General features: G+C 46.7%; 6 protein-coding genes across 6 annotated transcripts; 4 read left to right on the plus strand and 2 right to left on the minus strand.

Annotated features, from left to right (window-relative positions):
• Positions 1–1251: 1251 nt before the first annotated feature.
• On the plus strand, positions 1252–2051 carry EPUS_09314 (uncharacterized protein; the record flags this gene model as incomplete). Its single annotated transcript, XM_007787331.1, has 2 exons — positions 1252–1521; positions 1572–2051. 2 exons carry the CDS (start codon positions 1252–1254, stop codon positions 2049–2051), a joined length of 750 nt encoding a protein of 249 aa, XP_007785521.1.
• A 1065-nt stretch (positions 2052–3116) lies between these two features.
• EPUS_09315 (uncharacterized protein) lies at positions 3117–3901 on the plus strand (the record flags this gene model as incomplete). The annotated part of the gene is made up of 2 exons (XM_007787332.1): positions 3117–3794; positions 3845–3901. 2 exons carry the CDS (start codon positions 3117–3119, stop codon positions 3899–3901), a joined length of 735 nt encoding a protein of 244 aa, XP_007785522.1.
• A 29-nt stretch (positions 3902–3930) lies between these two features.
• Positions 3931–4902, minus strand: EPUS_09316 (uncharacterized protein; the record flags this gene model as incomplete). The annotated part of the gene is made up of 2 exons (XM_007787333.1): positions 3931–4596; positions 4645–4902. The coding sequence occupies 2 exons, from the start codon at positions 4900–4902 to the stop codon at positions 3931–3933; spliced, it is 924 nt and encodes a 307-aa protein (XP_007785523.1).
• A 1283-nt stretch (positions 4903–6185) lies between these two features.
• EPUS_09317 (uncharacterized protein) lies at positions 6186–6554 on the plus strand (the record flags this gene model as incomplete). Its single annotated transcript, XM_007787334.1, has 1 exon — positions 6186–6554. One exon carries the CDS (start codon positions 6186–6188, stop codon positions 6552–6554), a length of 369 nt encoding a protein of 122 aa, XP_007785524.1.
• Positions 6555–8950: 2396 nt separating this feature from the next.
• EPUS_09318 (uncharacterized protein) lies at positions 8951–11004 on the minus strand (the record flags this gene model as incomplete). Its single annotated transcript, XM_007787335.1, has 5 exons — positions 8951–9009; positions 9162–9287; positions 9383–10222; positions 10339–10723; positions 10801–11004. The coding sequence occupies 5 exons, from the start codon at positions 11002–11004 to the stop codon at positions 8951–8953; spliced, it is 1614 nt and encodes a 537-aa protein (XP_007785525.1).
• A 1775-nt stretch (positions 11005–12779) lies between these two features.
• EPUS_09319 (uncharacterized protein) lies at positions 12780–13492 on the plus strand (the record flags this gene model as incomplete). Its single annotated transcript, XM_007787336.1, has 2 exons — positions 12780–12876; positions 12915–13492. The coding sequence occupies 2 exons, from the start codon at positions 12780–12782 to the stop codon at positions 13490–13492; spliced, it is 675 nt and encodes a 224-aa protein (XP_007785526.1).
• Between the last annotated feature and the right edge of the window lie 1102 nt (positions 13493–14594).

A 14594-nucleotide genomic window follows, 5' to 3' on the forward strand; every position in this document is an offset into this window, starting at 1 on the left:
TAAGATTTCTTTCTTTTTATTTTTGTTTAAGGCTTAATATTATAGTTATTAAAATTTAAACTTTATAGTCAGATAGAACCTTTTAAGAGCTATTAAATGATACTATTTATAGACTTATAACTCTCTTAACTAGCCTGATGCAGCTAATTAAAGTTTTACTCTTATAATTCACTTTTGATGTTCTTAACGCCAAGGCTGCAGCCAGGTCTCAACGAATTTTGATGTTCTTAACGCCAAGGCTGCAGCCAGGTCTCAACGAATTTTGATGTTCTTAACGCCAAGGCTGCAGCCAGGTCTCAACGAATTTTGATGTTCTTAACGCCAAGGCTGCAGCCAGGTCTCAACGAATTTTGATGTTCTTAACGCCAAGGCTGCAGCCAGGTCTCAACGAATTTTGATGTTCTTAACGCCAAGGCTGCAGCCAGGTCTCAACGAATTTTGATGTTCTTAACGCCAAGGCTGCAGCCAGGTCTCAACGAATTTTGATGTTCTTAACGCCAAGGCTGCAGCCAGGTCTCAACGAATTTTGATGTTCTTAACGCCAAGGCTGCAGCCAGGTCTCAACGAATTTTGATGTTCTTAACGCCAAGGCTGCAGCATACTCCCATAATTTTGATGTTCCTAATGCCAAGGCTGCAGAAATAACCTCACCGCTAAACGCGGGTACCTCTTAACGCTAAGCCCCCAACGGCAGGAGGACCACGACAGGGGTTATTCGGGGTCACAAGGGATACTGGGTCCTACAGTCAAGCCTAGTACTTTGCCAATAATGCTCAGAATGATGTGAAGTACAGTTTGCACTTCCTACCCTGGAGACGGATAGTGTTCCTGAAGGAGATGTTGCAGCATACCTATTAGTATTTCATGATGCATTTCAAAGCAAGCTTTGATAGTCGGGAAGACTCAGTTGCAAAAGTTGGACAACAGGATGGGTGTTCAAATGCGATGTTTTTGAAACGCCAAGCTTCATAATTGGGAGGCCAGCCAACAAGATCAGGGTCTGATGTTTACATTTTTCCATTCTTAGCTGTTTCACTCAAAATCCAGTGCTTTTTGATTACTCGTTGAACGCTCTTGTGACCACAATTGTTCCTGAAGCTGCCACATATCATGGAGGTCTTACTATCTCGTTCTTTTGATTACCTATCGTCATCATCACCCCAAAAAATTCGCAAAGGTCTTCGGCAGGTCGAAGGATTACTTGCGCAGATATGTCTCTCACGATCACCGCCAGCCAATAAACGTCATTCGATGATTTCACAGGGTCAACAAGCATCGCCCCCTTCCAAGAAGCTGGCCAACCTGAGAGATGATCCTGCCTTTAGAGAGTTCTTCAAGTTGCAGCAGTCATTTCAGTGCAACGTCGCTATAAGACTGATCTCCTGCCTGGAGCGATTGATGGGCAAAGGAAGTAACGGACAGAATGATCTCTTAATCATATCTACATTACAGCTGCTGCAGGGAGTGCTGCTGCTGCATACACCAAGCCGAGAACTCTTCGCCAGAGAGATCCACATGAATGTTTGTTCTCCTGTAATCGAGATCGTGAACCAATGCTGACAAGATTGCAGTTGCTGCTTGACCTGCTAGACCCATGTAATTGTCCTGCAATTCAGTCTTCCACTCTCCTGACCCTCGTATCGACTCTGCTTGGCCAGCCTGGCAATACCCGCACATTCGAGTCCCTCGACGGCTTGTTAGTCATCACCGCGCTCTTCAAATCACGATCAACAGCACGAGAAGTAAAAATGAAACTTGTCGAATTCTTGTATTTCTATCTAATGCCCGAGACACCACAAGTGCAACCTCAGATGTCAGCAAGCGCCTCAAATACCGCAGTGTTGGGAGGCAGAGGCCGGGAACTGGTTGCCGCATTTGAGAGGAACCGACGAGAGACTATCGGTGGGGTGGACAAGGCAAATAGTGAATCAAGTCAGACGAGGAATACAGAGGAGAAGCAGAAGATGCTGGGAAAGTATTTGGGGAATGTCGATGATCTCGTGGAGGACCTGCGAGAAAGTGGAGGACCGTTTATGGGAGGGGCATTATGATTTTGGTGCCGAAATTCTTGATGGAAGGTCGAGAAAGCCAAGACGATTGCCAAACATCAGCATAGCCATGAGGACGGAGTTGAAATACACCTTCTTGTGATAAAGACACGCAAGTATGTAAGTACATGTAGGGTTCGTCTTCACAGAAAGCGTCCTTCAATCGTCTGTCAGCCACCTAGAGATCGTATTCACCACTTGTATATCATAACAGGGTATTAATCGCCACGCTCATCTATTGCCCAAAATTTCGAAATCTCTCAGTAAAATCCGATTTATACAAACCTTTGTATTTGATCAAAAATTGTTGAATAGCGAGTACTCTTGAACTATGCTAAAGGATTGCAGCCAAGCATGTACTGATTCTCATCCTAGATATCGAAAGTCCTTCGTACTGGAGACCAGAAGCGTCCACACCTTCAAGGCACAGAAGGGAGGGGCTCCGAGAATGCGGGGTTTCGCCACATGAGGTAACCAGTCCTCTTGCAACTTTTTGAGAGAGCTCAAACAACCAATTCAACGAGACAAACGCCCAGAGTCTCCTAAAAGATATCTAAATTGGTAAAAGCTGTCAAATCGGCATCACTGGACAATTTGAGATGTGAGTAATCGTAGGACAGATCAGCCAATCTGGCTAAATGTTCGCATGTATGATGTATAGGGTCTGTTGTGGGGTGTGAAAAGAATGGCATCGGGGAGACAGATGACACTGCACGTTCGTAAATCGGAGTCATCCCTTTAACGTTAAGTAGGAGCGTGGAACAGCTCAGATTAGCGTTGCTTGTCTGACTCATTGTGACCTTGGCTCAACTTGTATATGTTGATCCAATTTCTTAGGTAGGACTTCTCCAGGAACAGACTTTTCGAATATTGCAAGATTATACCTTTCAGATGAACACTTCTCAGAAGATTCTTATGGGGTATTGGTAGGCATTCGTATCTGATCGCCACCAAAGAGCACTCGAAATTGAACTACAACAGCTGCAGATCATCCAGTCTTCTACAATTATCTCAAACTTCTGCGTGATTCTCTCTTAGCGTCTTCTAGCATCCTCTGCCATAGCGACGATGTCTTCTCTGAATCCTCCAACGGATACTATGTCCAAAGGCCCATCACAAATCCGATACATGGACACCGCCTCTGCCTATGACCTCTGGTCTCAGGTGTATGACACTGATGGAAATTTCCTTCAAGCTCTCGATACCATTGAGATGAGTTCTCTTTTACCCAATTTCCTCCGTCAAATTCGACCACCTAAGCCGTGGAAGATTGTAGACCTTGGATGTGGAACAGGTCGAAATACGCTGTCACTCTTGAAAATTCCTGACACAAGCATTATCGGCCTCGAGCTTAGCCCGAAAATGATGGAGGTCGCTCATGCACGTGTCGAGAAGGAACTTGAGCAGCTACATAAGAGCGACCGATGTCGAAGCATTGAGCTTAAACTTTTCGATATGGTTGAGCAACGACATCCCCCAGATTGCGCCATGGAAACAGACGCGATCATTTCAACTCTTGTACTTGAACACGTGCCAACGGAAGCCTTCTTCAAGACCGCTTTCCAGATACTGAAGCCCGACGGAGTCTTGCTCGTTACCAACATGCATTCCGATATGGGAAATATCAGCCAAGCTGGATTTTTAGATCCTAAGTCTGGCGAAAAGATCCGACCGCAGAGCTATGCGCACAGCGTTGAAGATGTTGTCACAGAGGCAAAGAAGCAAGGCTTTGCGCTTGAAGGCGATGTTCTCGAACGAGGCGTGGACGAGGCTGGCAGTGCTGCGCTTGGTGCTAGGGCAAAGAAGTGGATAGGAGTAATGGTATGGTATGCAATGTTCTTTCGGAAAGTTGACCACCAATCTGGTTGAGGTGGCGCGAGATTTACAGCGCATTGTGTCGATCGAAGTAACCTGTCAAAATCCGTTGCCTGTGTTGTACTAGATTTTCTCTCTTCTTGAGAGAATCTGCAAGTCTTGTTTCCTGCCAATTCAAGGACTCGTCCAGCAAGAGATGGGTGTACGCAAAGATATTGGCGTCGAAGAGGGTTGGTCTGTCGTTACCGAAGAAGTACACATCGTCGCCCAGTAATGTTGATATAGCCGCAAAGGCATTCTCAGCTTCTAGGTATACCTCATCTTCCCTGATGTACGAGGCTGTCTTAAGAAGCTCGTCCCGTGCCGCCTGCTTCAGTTGATAGTACAAACTCAATTGGACAAGCGCATTTGACGAAATGGGATAGATGTATAATTGCTTCGCCACAACCTCTGAGTTGCGTTCGTCAAGATATAAGGTGAAAAGCCACGCACTTCGTATTCGATGGTCTATCAGGGAGCGGTAGGCTTCGTATCTCATACCCGAGACTCTCTCTGGTACTATGTCGCTCCTCGAACTAACCCACTTCAGGATCTTGTTCGACGAAATCGGTTGAGAGGATGAAGCGGACGGAGAGGAGCTCTTCGGAGTTAGGAAAGGCAAGACTCCGGTTGGAGAGGCATGGTTGTTCGATGAGATTGTTTTGAACTCGATTTCACTGAACCTAAGATATGCCTGCAAGAGTCAGCCGGCGAAGGTTCAAAACTAGAGCTGTTTCTGTACCTGCCACTTCAGACATGCTGGATTAAATGATGGCGCATGCTGGAGTGCTCCCTCCTGAGTTGTGAAGATGTGCAACGTATCAAAGTGACCAATTGGTGGTGACCGGCGCGGTAAATCATTGGCTGGGTATGTCTTTAGGGGAAACTTGTCGAAGATTCGTTTGACAGGGGAGGGCAATTGGAAGAGGTCATAGACTGGTCTTCTACCACCGACAGCGCGTATTTCATTTTTTCTCAACTCCTCATTCTCCTCCGGCATGACAATTGTGCACACTGGGATGCTCGACACTGGTTACAAAGTGTGGAGCTTCCCAAATATTTCCTTAGCGTAGGTTCCCACGTGGGGTTACATGTGTAAGGCTTGTACATATCATCTCCGAGGAGGGGCCGCGGCTGAATTGCATCTTTTGTCCTACTACTTCGTTTGCCATCCATGCTCTGGGTCTTTGCAGACCAATTAGCGGGAAGCTGTCCTGCATTTGCCTACCACTACTTACTATGCTTCCCCATCCTTTGTAACTCCTACGGGAGTATTGGCGAGATCTAGCCTTCTCCAACAGCTTCGCAGTACCATTCTACCCAACTCCGACATCGCTGTTGACACTGAGGGTCTTTTCACTTGGCCAACATAGACACACTTTAAGCACATTTTGAATCGCGAACATGAATGCCAAATCGAGTGGCTGTTGCAAAAGCCAGGGAGGGAAAAAGCAGCAAGCAATAATGGTAGATGGCCAACGCTACACTTGTGAGAAATGCAGGAAGGGACATCGGACTGGAACCTGTACACACTTGGTCGATGACAACGGCAATCCCAGTCTACTTCAAAAGACAAATCGAGCTGGTCGTCCAAATACAACGTCAAAATGCAGGTGCCCGTCCTCCGACCGTTGTACATGTGTCAAGACATGGTACTTAGTTGTACGAATACCAAAGTCGGAGATCGAACCAGGGAAAGAAGGGGAGAACAATTGCCGGATTGTGGGAACGGTCATAAAGCCATTGAGAGAGGATTGCAAAGGGAAAGATCATGGCGGCACTCTCATTGCCTCGAGCGAGGGTGCATCAGGGCATCAATGTAACTGTGGAGATACTTGCGCCTGCACATATTGTCCAGAGCATCCTGACAATCAGGCCACGCACGACCACAACCAATACTTGGCAAACCGGAATCGACCAACGGACTCGACGCCTCAGCCGGAACAGCAGGTTGTCGAGTCTTCGTCTCAGGGTTGTGGAGGTACGGCAGAGATCTCCTACGCTTGCACCTCAGACAATACCGAAGCGGGACAGCAAGCAATGCTATCCACGATACCACTAGATGATCAAAATTATCACTACCAAGTGTACTCTGGTCAATATCCAAGAGGTGGTTGCGGCATTACTTGCAGATGCCCTGGCTGCATTACATGGAGGGTGGCCCCGGTTATTAAGCAGCAGTTAGTGATGAGTGGTTATGCACATGAAGACTGTCCTCCAAAGTGTAACTGCCAAGGTTGTTGGAGTCATCGTGAACGAGGAGGCGCCCTTGAATATCCGATCATGTCGCTTGAGGAATTCTTCTCACCCGTGGACCACAATCCAAACAATATCGGTAGCATTTCCACGCCGACTACTTCGGCTCGCCATCTTGACACTTTCAACGGCTCAATCGTACCCAAAGGTCTATTGAATGCATATCAAGCATTTCATCCGGAGAATCTACTGGTTCCTGTTCAGCCGCAGTTGCCTGAATTGTCTCCAACACATTTCTCGTATGACCACTTCTTTCCGCCATATTCCAATACCGCGATTAACTCGACTAATCATACGAGGCATCATTCGGCAGACAACTCTCCGCTTGAATCCATTCATCCTACATTCCATCCATCTCCCACATTTGCCTCACCAACGACGAATGCTTATCGGTGACCTATGTCAGCCACTTCAATAATGTCAATCAAAATCGGCGTTGCTTGCCTCATTGCAGTCTAGGACCTGTGCAGCTGGGCAATGCGTTCAGGTTCAGCAGATGTGCTTGGCCGGAAAGGCGGGTCAACCATGTCTGATGTCCTTCGAAAGCTATGGCTTAAGAATGATAGGCTCATATCATCATTCTTACAGCGTTAAAAAGCTTCTTGCCCAACCTGGTAGTGGACTGCAGAATGGTTTCACTTTTCGCTCCATGGTGTAATCTGAGGTCTGTTTGCTATAACGGCTTCGGTAGTGGTAATGCTTTGATATGTAGAGGCATATCACCTCGTTAGGGAGAACCTTAGAGACATAGATGACGCCATCTTCACTATCATTCCAAGTTCCGTGTCAAGGTAGGGGCAATGAAACAAAAATCGAGTACGAAGTGCTGTGACGTATAATCATCCCGATACGATTCGACCACTTCAAGGGACCTTTTCATCAGCTCTAGCAGAGCACCACATTCACAGGTTTGCTCATGATAAGTGGTGCAGCCTGGGAGTCCATCATGACACTATCACTCACTTCTCCTGACTATGCTTCAACAATGCTCAGGTCGGCTATCACGACATTAAAAGCCTTTCACAAGCTAGAAAGGTATGATCTCGGGATTAAGGCTATGGAAGATGAGGGAGAGCGAAAGTCCAGTTTTTGGATCCTGAACCCCTGACACTGTTCATGAAAAGGTGGTGCCTTACGGTTGATGAATGGCTACAATTATCACCCTCGCCGCTTCTGCCTCCCCTCTTCCACCAAGCCGGTGTGGCTATAAGCATCACTCATCAGGTATAAGGTTGATCACAATTCTTAAAACCGTGAATGGGTTTGGCTGGTTAGAATCCGCACAGCGCTAGCTGTCCTAGGCTCTTTCGAGCCAGAGCCACCATCAACCACCGAGTACTTGCTGAACTTTGACTGGAGGATAACGGTTATTGCTTTATATGTTTAAGGCCTATGCGACAGTTTGCCAGCCTCTGACACAGTGTGGAAAATAATACCATTTATTTTCACTATTGATGGAACTGTGGTCGTTGTGTCGAATTTACACGAAGCTAGCATGTACAACCAGGTCGATCACGAACACGCACTTCCTACATCCTCTCTTCGGAGCCGGAAGAGGGCTTGGGCAAAGTTTTAAGCAAAAATGGTTACCTGGCTCATCATAAAGCTACCATAGAGTTCTTGTGGAATCCACGCAGATCTCATCGTCTATACTTCAAGTTCATACGTACCCTGTGGTTGAATAAGCTTGTCTCACTTCGAGCCTCGCACTCTCCATCACAGCCACCTACTTCCTGCTCCGGCACCAGGAGGATCGGTATACCCAGCCGCATTATAGATACGTCAAGCTTCGGTTTCCTTGTATGTGTTTGCGATTTTCCCACTCACGGTTGATGCAGCTAGAACACTCCCAATCAACAAAGCTTTCAGAAGCAGCTGTTGAGATCCAGCCTCACTTTTGCTCTCCTGACAGTAATTCCTGAAGACCCATATCCCTTCACTCCTTCCGAATTAGTATGGAGCTGTCACATGCGTTGGCATAAACGTCTATTCGGCTCATTAAGTTGCTTATCTTCGAAGGGATCTTGTTTTTCTGACTGTTGGACACGATGCATCCGGTTCGCAGAAAGCATCTCCAGAAATGCCCATTTTTCGTGATCGATGCCAAAGACATAAGTTGATATACCGTTTTGGAAATTGAGCACAGTGCATCGAATCGAGGTCAATATCATGCCGTGGCAGATTGAAAATTTGCTGCCCTGATTCGGACTCAAGAAATCAGTTCTTGCCGAAGAGACATTTGACCGAGGTGATGCAGCGACGCTGCCTTCCCTAATGCTAGTACGATAAGCCAACGTTCCGCTTCTTACAAACAGGGCACAATGATCAGTTGGCTCGACCATGATACTTGTCCGGAGATGTGACGGAGCTCGTCCGTTGTTCATATATGGTGACATGTTGCACTACGGTGCTTTCTTGTGGCAGCGGAATGGACTGCATGAGCATGACATGTAGCTTGCGAAACGAATTTGGCTGGTTATCGCTCATGGGAACATTTTTGGATCCATAGAAGGAAATCCCACAAAAAAGTTTTGACTTTGAGACACGATCGGGAAGTCTACCACAAGTCCACTTGTCATGAGCAACAACTGTCAGAAACAAGTTGAAGATTACTATGGAATTCTTTAGGCTGCGGATGGCGCAAAATTGATACTAAGATTAGTTATCTCTGTGCAGGTCTTGAAGTTGATTACTTTCAAACACGGAGTAATTTTACAGCCATGCGATCCTGCACATGGTTTTGTCGCGATTCTCTGCTTGATGCAAGCGCAATTCGATGGATAGCTAGGGACTTATGCACCAGTGAGGTTCGGGACGTTGGTAAGCCCCAAAGCCTCATTCCATGCCGTTGCTAACGCCATAGTCAGCAAATCTCTCGCACCGCATCAAGGAAGTGGTGATGACGAATGCCCGGTGCCGTTATGGAAAGAGGGAAACAAATAAATGGAGGAGTGCACAGGGACCGGTACATGAGAAAACTGTCAAGGGAATCGGTGGACATACCGGCAGCCTGCCCTGTCTTGCCCTTAGTCGCCGCTGTGGCAGCCATGCATGCCGCATTCGTCGCCTCGTTGGCTCCACACCGGTCGCCAAATCGGTCGCACATAAAGTCGGTGATGATGTCAATGTCTATGCGTTTCCCACGGTCAGCCAGACTATAATGATAGAAATGGACGGCTGTATCTCAAGTGCAAAGAATTGATTCAGAGGGGATGAAAACATACTCTGCGCGGAACCATGGGTGAATTGTGTGGTATCCGCTGGCTGGAAGGAATCTTCCTTGCGACCATCGAAACCAGGGCCGAAGACGATACCCGCGTTAGGACAGGAGCCGAAATCAAGACCTGCAGATGCTGCCGCCGCTGCTCCTGTTTGTGTGGTTGCTGCTGTTCCGTTCTGGCCTCCAGCGGCGGCAAGGGGGACGTCTGCTGCCTGGACAGCGGTAGATGTGGTGTTATTCTGGACAGTTCCGGTGTTGGCTTGTTGGTTGGCGTTCGCTACTGGTTGAGTTGCTATTTGTTGCGCTCCTTGGGCATTACCGGATCCTGCAGCCATATCAACTCTCATTTCTGCAGCCATGTCGAGTGCCATCTCTGCAGCCATATCAACAGCCATTTCGGGAGCAATATCAACAGCCATTTCGGAAGCTACAGTGACGGCAGTATCAACAGCGATACCAACAGCGGCGGCGTCAACAGTCATACCAGTACCCATATCGGTAGCCGTGGCTGGGTTCGTATCAGCAGGCATACCAGTACCCATGTCAGTAGCCGTGGCTTGATTCGTATCAGCAGCAGAAACCGAAGCTGCGGAAGCCGCTGGATCGACAGTAGAAGCAGCGAAATCTCCACCAGCAGCCATACCAGAACCCGTACTGGTAGCCGGGGCTGGATTTGTATCAGCAGCAGAAACAGAAGCTGCGGCAGCTGCTGGATCGATACCAGGAGCAGCAAAACCTCCACCAGTAGCCCCTCCGACAACGGCAGTGATCTCGTCCGCCGTGGCATCTTCGACAAGGAGGTTTTGCGTGAATATGCAACCCTCGGGATCATTTAGGTCGTCGCCTGTTCGTCAAGCGAATGTTAGCCAACTCCGCCATCACTTCAGACCCAACGATAACTCCTCTTCATTCTTCTCTTCGTAGTACCTAGAGGGAACTCTCTTATGGCAGGGCACTTACAAGTGTTTCCCTTGCCTGATGCATCGGCCAAGTCTCCTGGCTGAAAGGTTCCACTTTTAAGTGCCTCCTGAGGATCGCCTCCAATAGCGGAGATCTGCTTCGCGAGCTCAAGAACGATGGCTTTATTTCCTTCCGCCGCTCCTTGTGATGCTGGATCCTGATGCTGCTGAAGCACGGCAATCTCTGGGTTGATGGCTTGAATGGAAGTGCAAGTGTTAGAGACCTGGCCTACTTTGGCTGTGTTGCGCTCCAGCGCGCGGTAGATAAGAGCAGATGCCATACCCTGGACATCATTGGCAGCTTTGGCATTGGTGAACGCTTGGTCCGCTATAGCTTGCTGGAGGCATTCAACGTCGGCAAGCTGTCCTAGGCCTTCTGCTGCGGCCTGTAGAGCATAATCCGTGATTAGTTCTGTACGAAGAAGGGGACTACAAGGAAACGAGATCCAGTGCGAACACGTACTTCGTTCCCGAGGAGTGCGAAAACGGGATCTCCAAAGCCATTTGGGTTGTTGAGGTTCAGTGAGGCCCTGACAGTGGTGATGAACTGTTCGTGGGAGTGTTCCTGCGGAACTTCACGGCGAAGTAGCTTGGCCTCCTTGGGGATAGGTCGAGCAGCAGCTAGTGCTAAGAGAGCAACAAAGGAAAGGATGAAATCAATCTTCATGATATAGAGAGGGTAAAGATTGTGATGGGTAGAAAGTAGTCAGTATGACTATGAAAAGTAAGATGGACCAGCCAGCAATAATGCTACTCAGTATGCAAGAGAAGGAGCGAACGCACAAGAGGCACAATTCAAAGGACGATAGACTAAAACAAACCCAGGTCTTGCTGGATGCAGTCTCCACACTGGCAGCAGACATGATCAACTATTTATTCTTACCACCGAGACTGAGACGTTAAGCTCGCATTGAGAGCTCTATCTGCGAACTGAGATTCCAAGTAGCTAGATTCAAGAGGGAAGACATAAGCCTCAGCTATGGATCATTTCATGTCCCGCTAAGACGGCGATGGCAATGCTGTTGATAGTTCCAGCTTTGAGATAATGTTATGATGCGGTTTCATGTCACTTGAACTTCAAACGCATTTCCTCGAACAAGGTAGACGGCATTTGGCGCCAATTCATGGTGAGTGCCTACAGCCTAAAGCTTGCCTGAAACTTCTGGAGGAACATCAAGCAACGAAGGGAATTGGAAACGCTTGGAACGCTTGGAGATCTTAGATTTCCTAATTGAGTTACTCCGCACTTCGGCTCCGTAGCGGCCATGATCCAGATTACGAACAATGACACCTCTCCTGAAACAGCGACCAGGGGGTCAAACTTCTACCCTCGTGTTGTAGTGTTTGGACAAGACAAGCTCTGTCGTTTGTCGTTTGGTTGCGTTAAGCACTAGAAGTGGGCGTGCAGGACACCGTTAGCTCTGGTCACGCATGACAATTCACTCAAAATCTAAATTGGACGGATGGTGGCTGTGATGGTGTTTATATTCAGACAAACAGCACCGCCCGACATTCGAAGTCGGTGTTTGGATCTACTGACCAGCTCAACATGGCCGAGTCAACACACATCGATGCAGAGAGATTGACAGCTTCGGCGCCTTTACTCTACTAACCGCCGCAAGCCCCGATTCCTTGTCATTGATGCGGGCCAGCGTGGAACCGCCTATGCGTCTGCTGTAGGACGAGAGGGATTACAAGCTATCATTGCTGCAATCGCGGATCCTATCCGGTCAAAACGGATTTCGTTTGGGTGAAAATATATTTGGAAGGATGAAGCACCACGGGAGGACCAACAGTTCGATTCGTGGCAGCAGTTCCTCAGATACGAGAGGAGCCGACGAGAAACTGAAGCTACCGGCGAGAAGGTATGTGCTGGGGTTCACGGGATTATTCTCTGCACCCAGGACCGGACGCACAAGGGAATCCTGCAGGCGTTCGGTTCGTTGAGATTTCATGTACTTTGTGAGAAGCCGATTGCAACGACTCTTCAGGGCTGTCAGGATATATATGTTAGCCTCGGCGGAGCTAAGAGTCTAAGACAAGATCTTCTCGACCGGTCATGTCCTACGATACAGTCCGCACAACATGCTTTTAAGGAAGCTTCTGCTGGAAGATAGGACGATTGGGGAGCTCATTTCGATCGAGCATACAGAGCCAGTCGGTTGGTTCCATTTCTCACACTCTTATGTACGAGGCAATTGGCGAAAGGAGTCCATTGCCGCCCCATCACTACTTTGCAAGTCTTGTCATGTTATCGACTTCATACTGTGGCTACTATGCTATAAGACGGACTTCGCCGAGCCGGTGCATATGCCTAGCCTGGTATCATCAGTGGGCAACTTGTCAGTTTTCACCAAGCGTAGAAAACCCGAGGCAGCTGGAAACGCTACTAATTGCTTCTCATGCTCTCACGAACAGAGCTGCAACTAAAGTGCCAAGAAGATGTATATCGAGAAGCTGTATGACAAGGACATAAAGATTTTTCCGTGTGTCTCGTCGTCCCGGATATTGAGGAAATCACTGCCAAAGCCGGGACCGAGTACGGGCGTGCGGTACTGACTCAAATCCTTTCTTCAGACTACAACGTCTCTACACCAAGAGCCACCATCGAGTCTAAGCAATGGTGTGGTCGTTGCGTGTGGGAGTCCGACAACGATGTACTTGACGATCAAATTGTTGCCCTGACCTGGGATGACGACTCTCGCTCTGTCAGTGGTAAGGAAGTTCCTGACCGCGGTCCCAATACAGCAGTCTTCCATATGGTCGCTTTCACGGAAGCACAGTGTGAGCAGCGGGGTAAAATCTCGGGCATCCATGGAGGAATACATTACAATAGCAAGGAGATTCAAGTCTACACATTCGACAAATTCCTGCAACCGGAAGCGGCGAAGATATTCACTCCCCCAAAGACAGCAGAAGGTCATGACGGTGGTAATGGTGGTCTGATGAACAGTTTCTCGAAGGCCGTAGAGGCTGTCATTAAAGGCGAACTCAGCGTAGAGCAGGCACAAGCAAAATACGTTAGCTGCACCTTGAAGGAGGCATTCATGAGCCATGCTATGGTCTTTGCTGCTGAAGAAGCTCGACTCGGAAGGAAAATTGTCAATTGGCGGAATTGGTGGGCGAAGCTTGAGCAACGGCTCCTTTCCCGGTGAATTTACAACAAACTGCTGTAGGACGCTTAGGCACTTGATGATTAAGCTGCGGATATAGCCGTTTTTTGGAGGACAGTGTTTTCTTAGATAGCTAAGCACATTCGTTTATGAGGTTATGAAGCCTTAAAATGGTCTATGTATACATATAATGTGCGCATTCCGGTGCGGTAAAGTAGTGTAATAGCAGCTGGCTGTTAATCAAGATTAATGAAGCCGAGTCGTACTGACACAATATCAAAGTTGCTGAGAATCCCTAACATTATAAAGCCGTGTAAGGGTGACCCTTACACACACAAATTGACGGTCTTAGCGTTCAAAAGTGCTAGCGCGGGTGACCATTACATGGGTGACTATTACACACCAAATTCTCTGAAGGGGTGACTTTGTCAACTGCACACTCACAAGTATATCAAATCTATTATACTTGATTGAAGATTTATTCAGACAATGTCTTCTACCTCTTCTCTAATTTTGAGCTCTTCAGCTTTAGTGATTAATATATATGTTATAATATTACTAGTCACTTATTTATAAGCGTCTACTAATCTTAAAGTACTTCTCTATATTAAGTATTACTTAAGATGTACTCTTTAGAACTATAATAAGTATTTTAAATATGCTTATAAAGTTAAAGACTAACTTAAAAAGTATATCTAAGAATAGGTTAAAGCATAATATATTTCTAAGTAGGTTATATAACTATTATATTATTAGGCGTCTCTTCTTAGCTTAGTAATTCTAAGTAAATAAAAGTGTAATATAAATAATTATATATTCTTAACTTAAAGTAAGCAAATTATCTTTAGATATAGCAGTTTAGAGTATAATCTAAATTATAAATAATAGTAGTAAAAAGATAATGTATCCTTTAAGGTTTAAATATAAATATTATTTACTAAGTCTTAAGAATATTTTATTATTAATCCTATGTTAAAATAGTAACTACTTTTATTAATTTCTTCTTTAGCTGTCTTTACTTTGTCTTTATTAGATTACTTAAGGATAATTAGAGTTTCAAATCTAGCTAAGTCTACTAGTAGCCTTCTAAATAAATAATTCTAATCTAGTTAAGAGACTTTTAAAGATAAGTATCTAGCTTGAC

This window comes from Endocarpon pusillum (assembly GCF_000464535.1).
Source record: "Endocarpon pusillum Z07020 unplaced genomic scaffold C665091, whole genome shotgun sequence".
Taxonomy (NCBI): Eukaryota; Fungi; Ascomycota; class Eurotiomycetes; order Verrucariales; family Verrucariaceae; genus Endocarpon; species Endocarpon pusillum.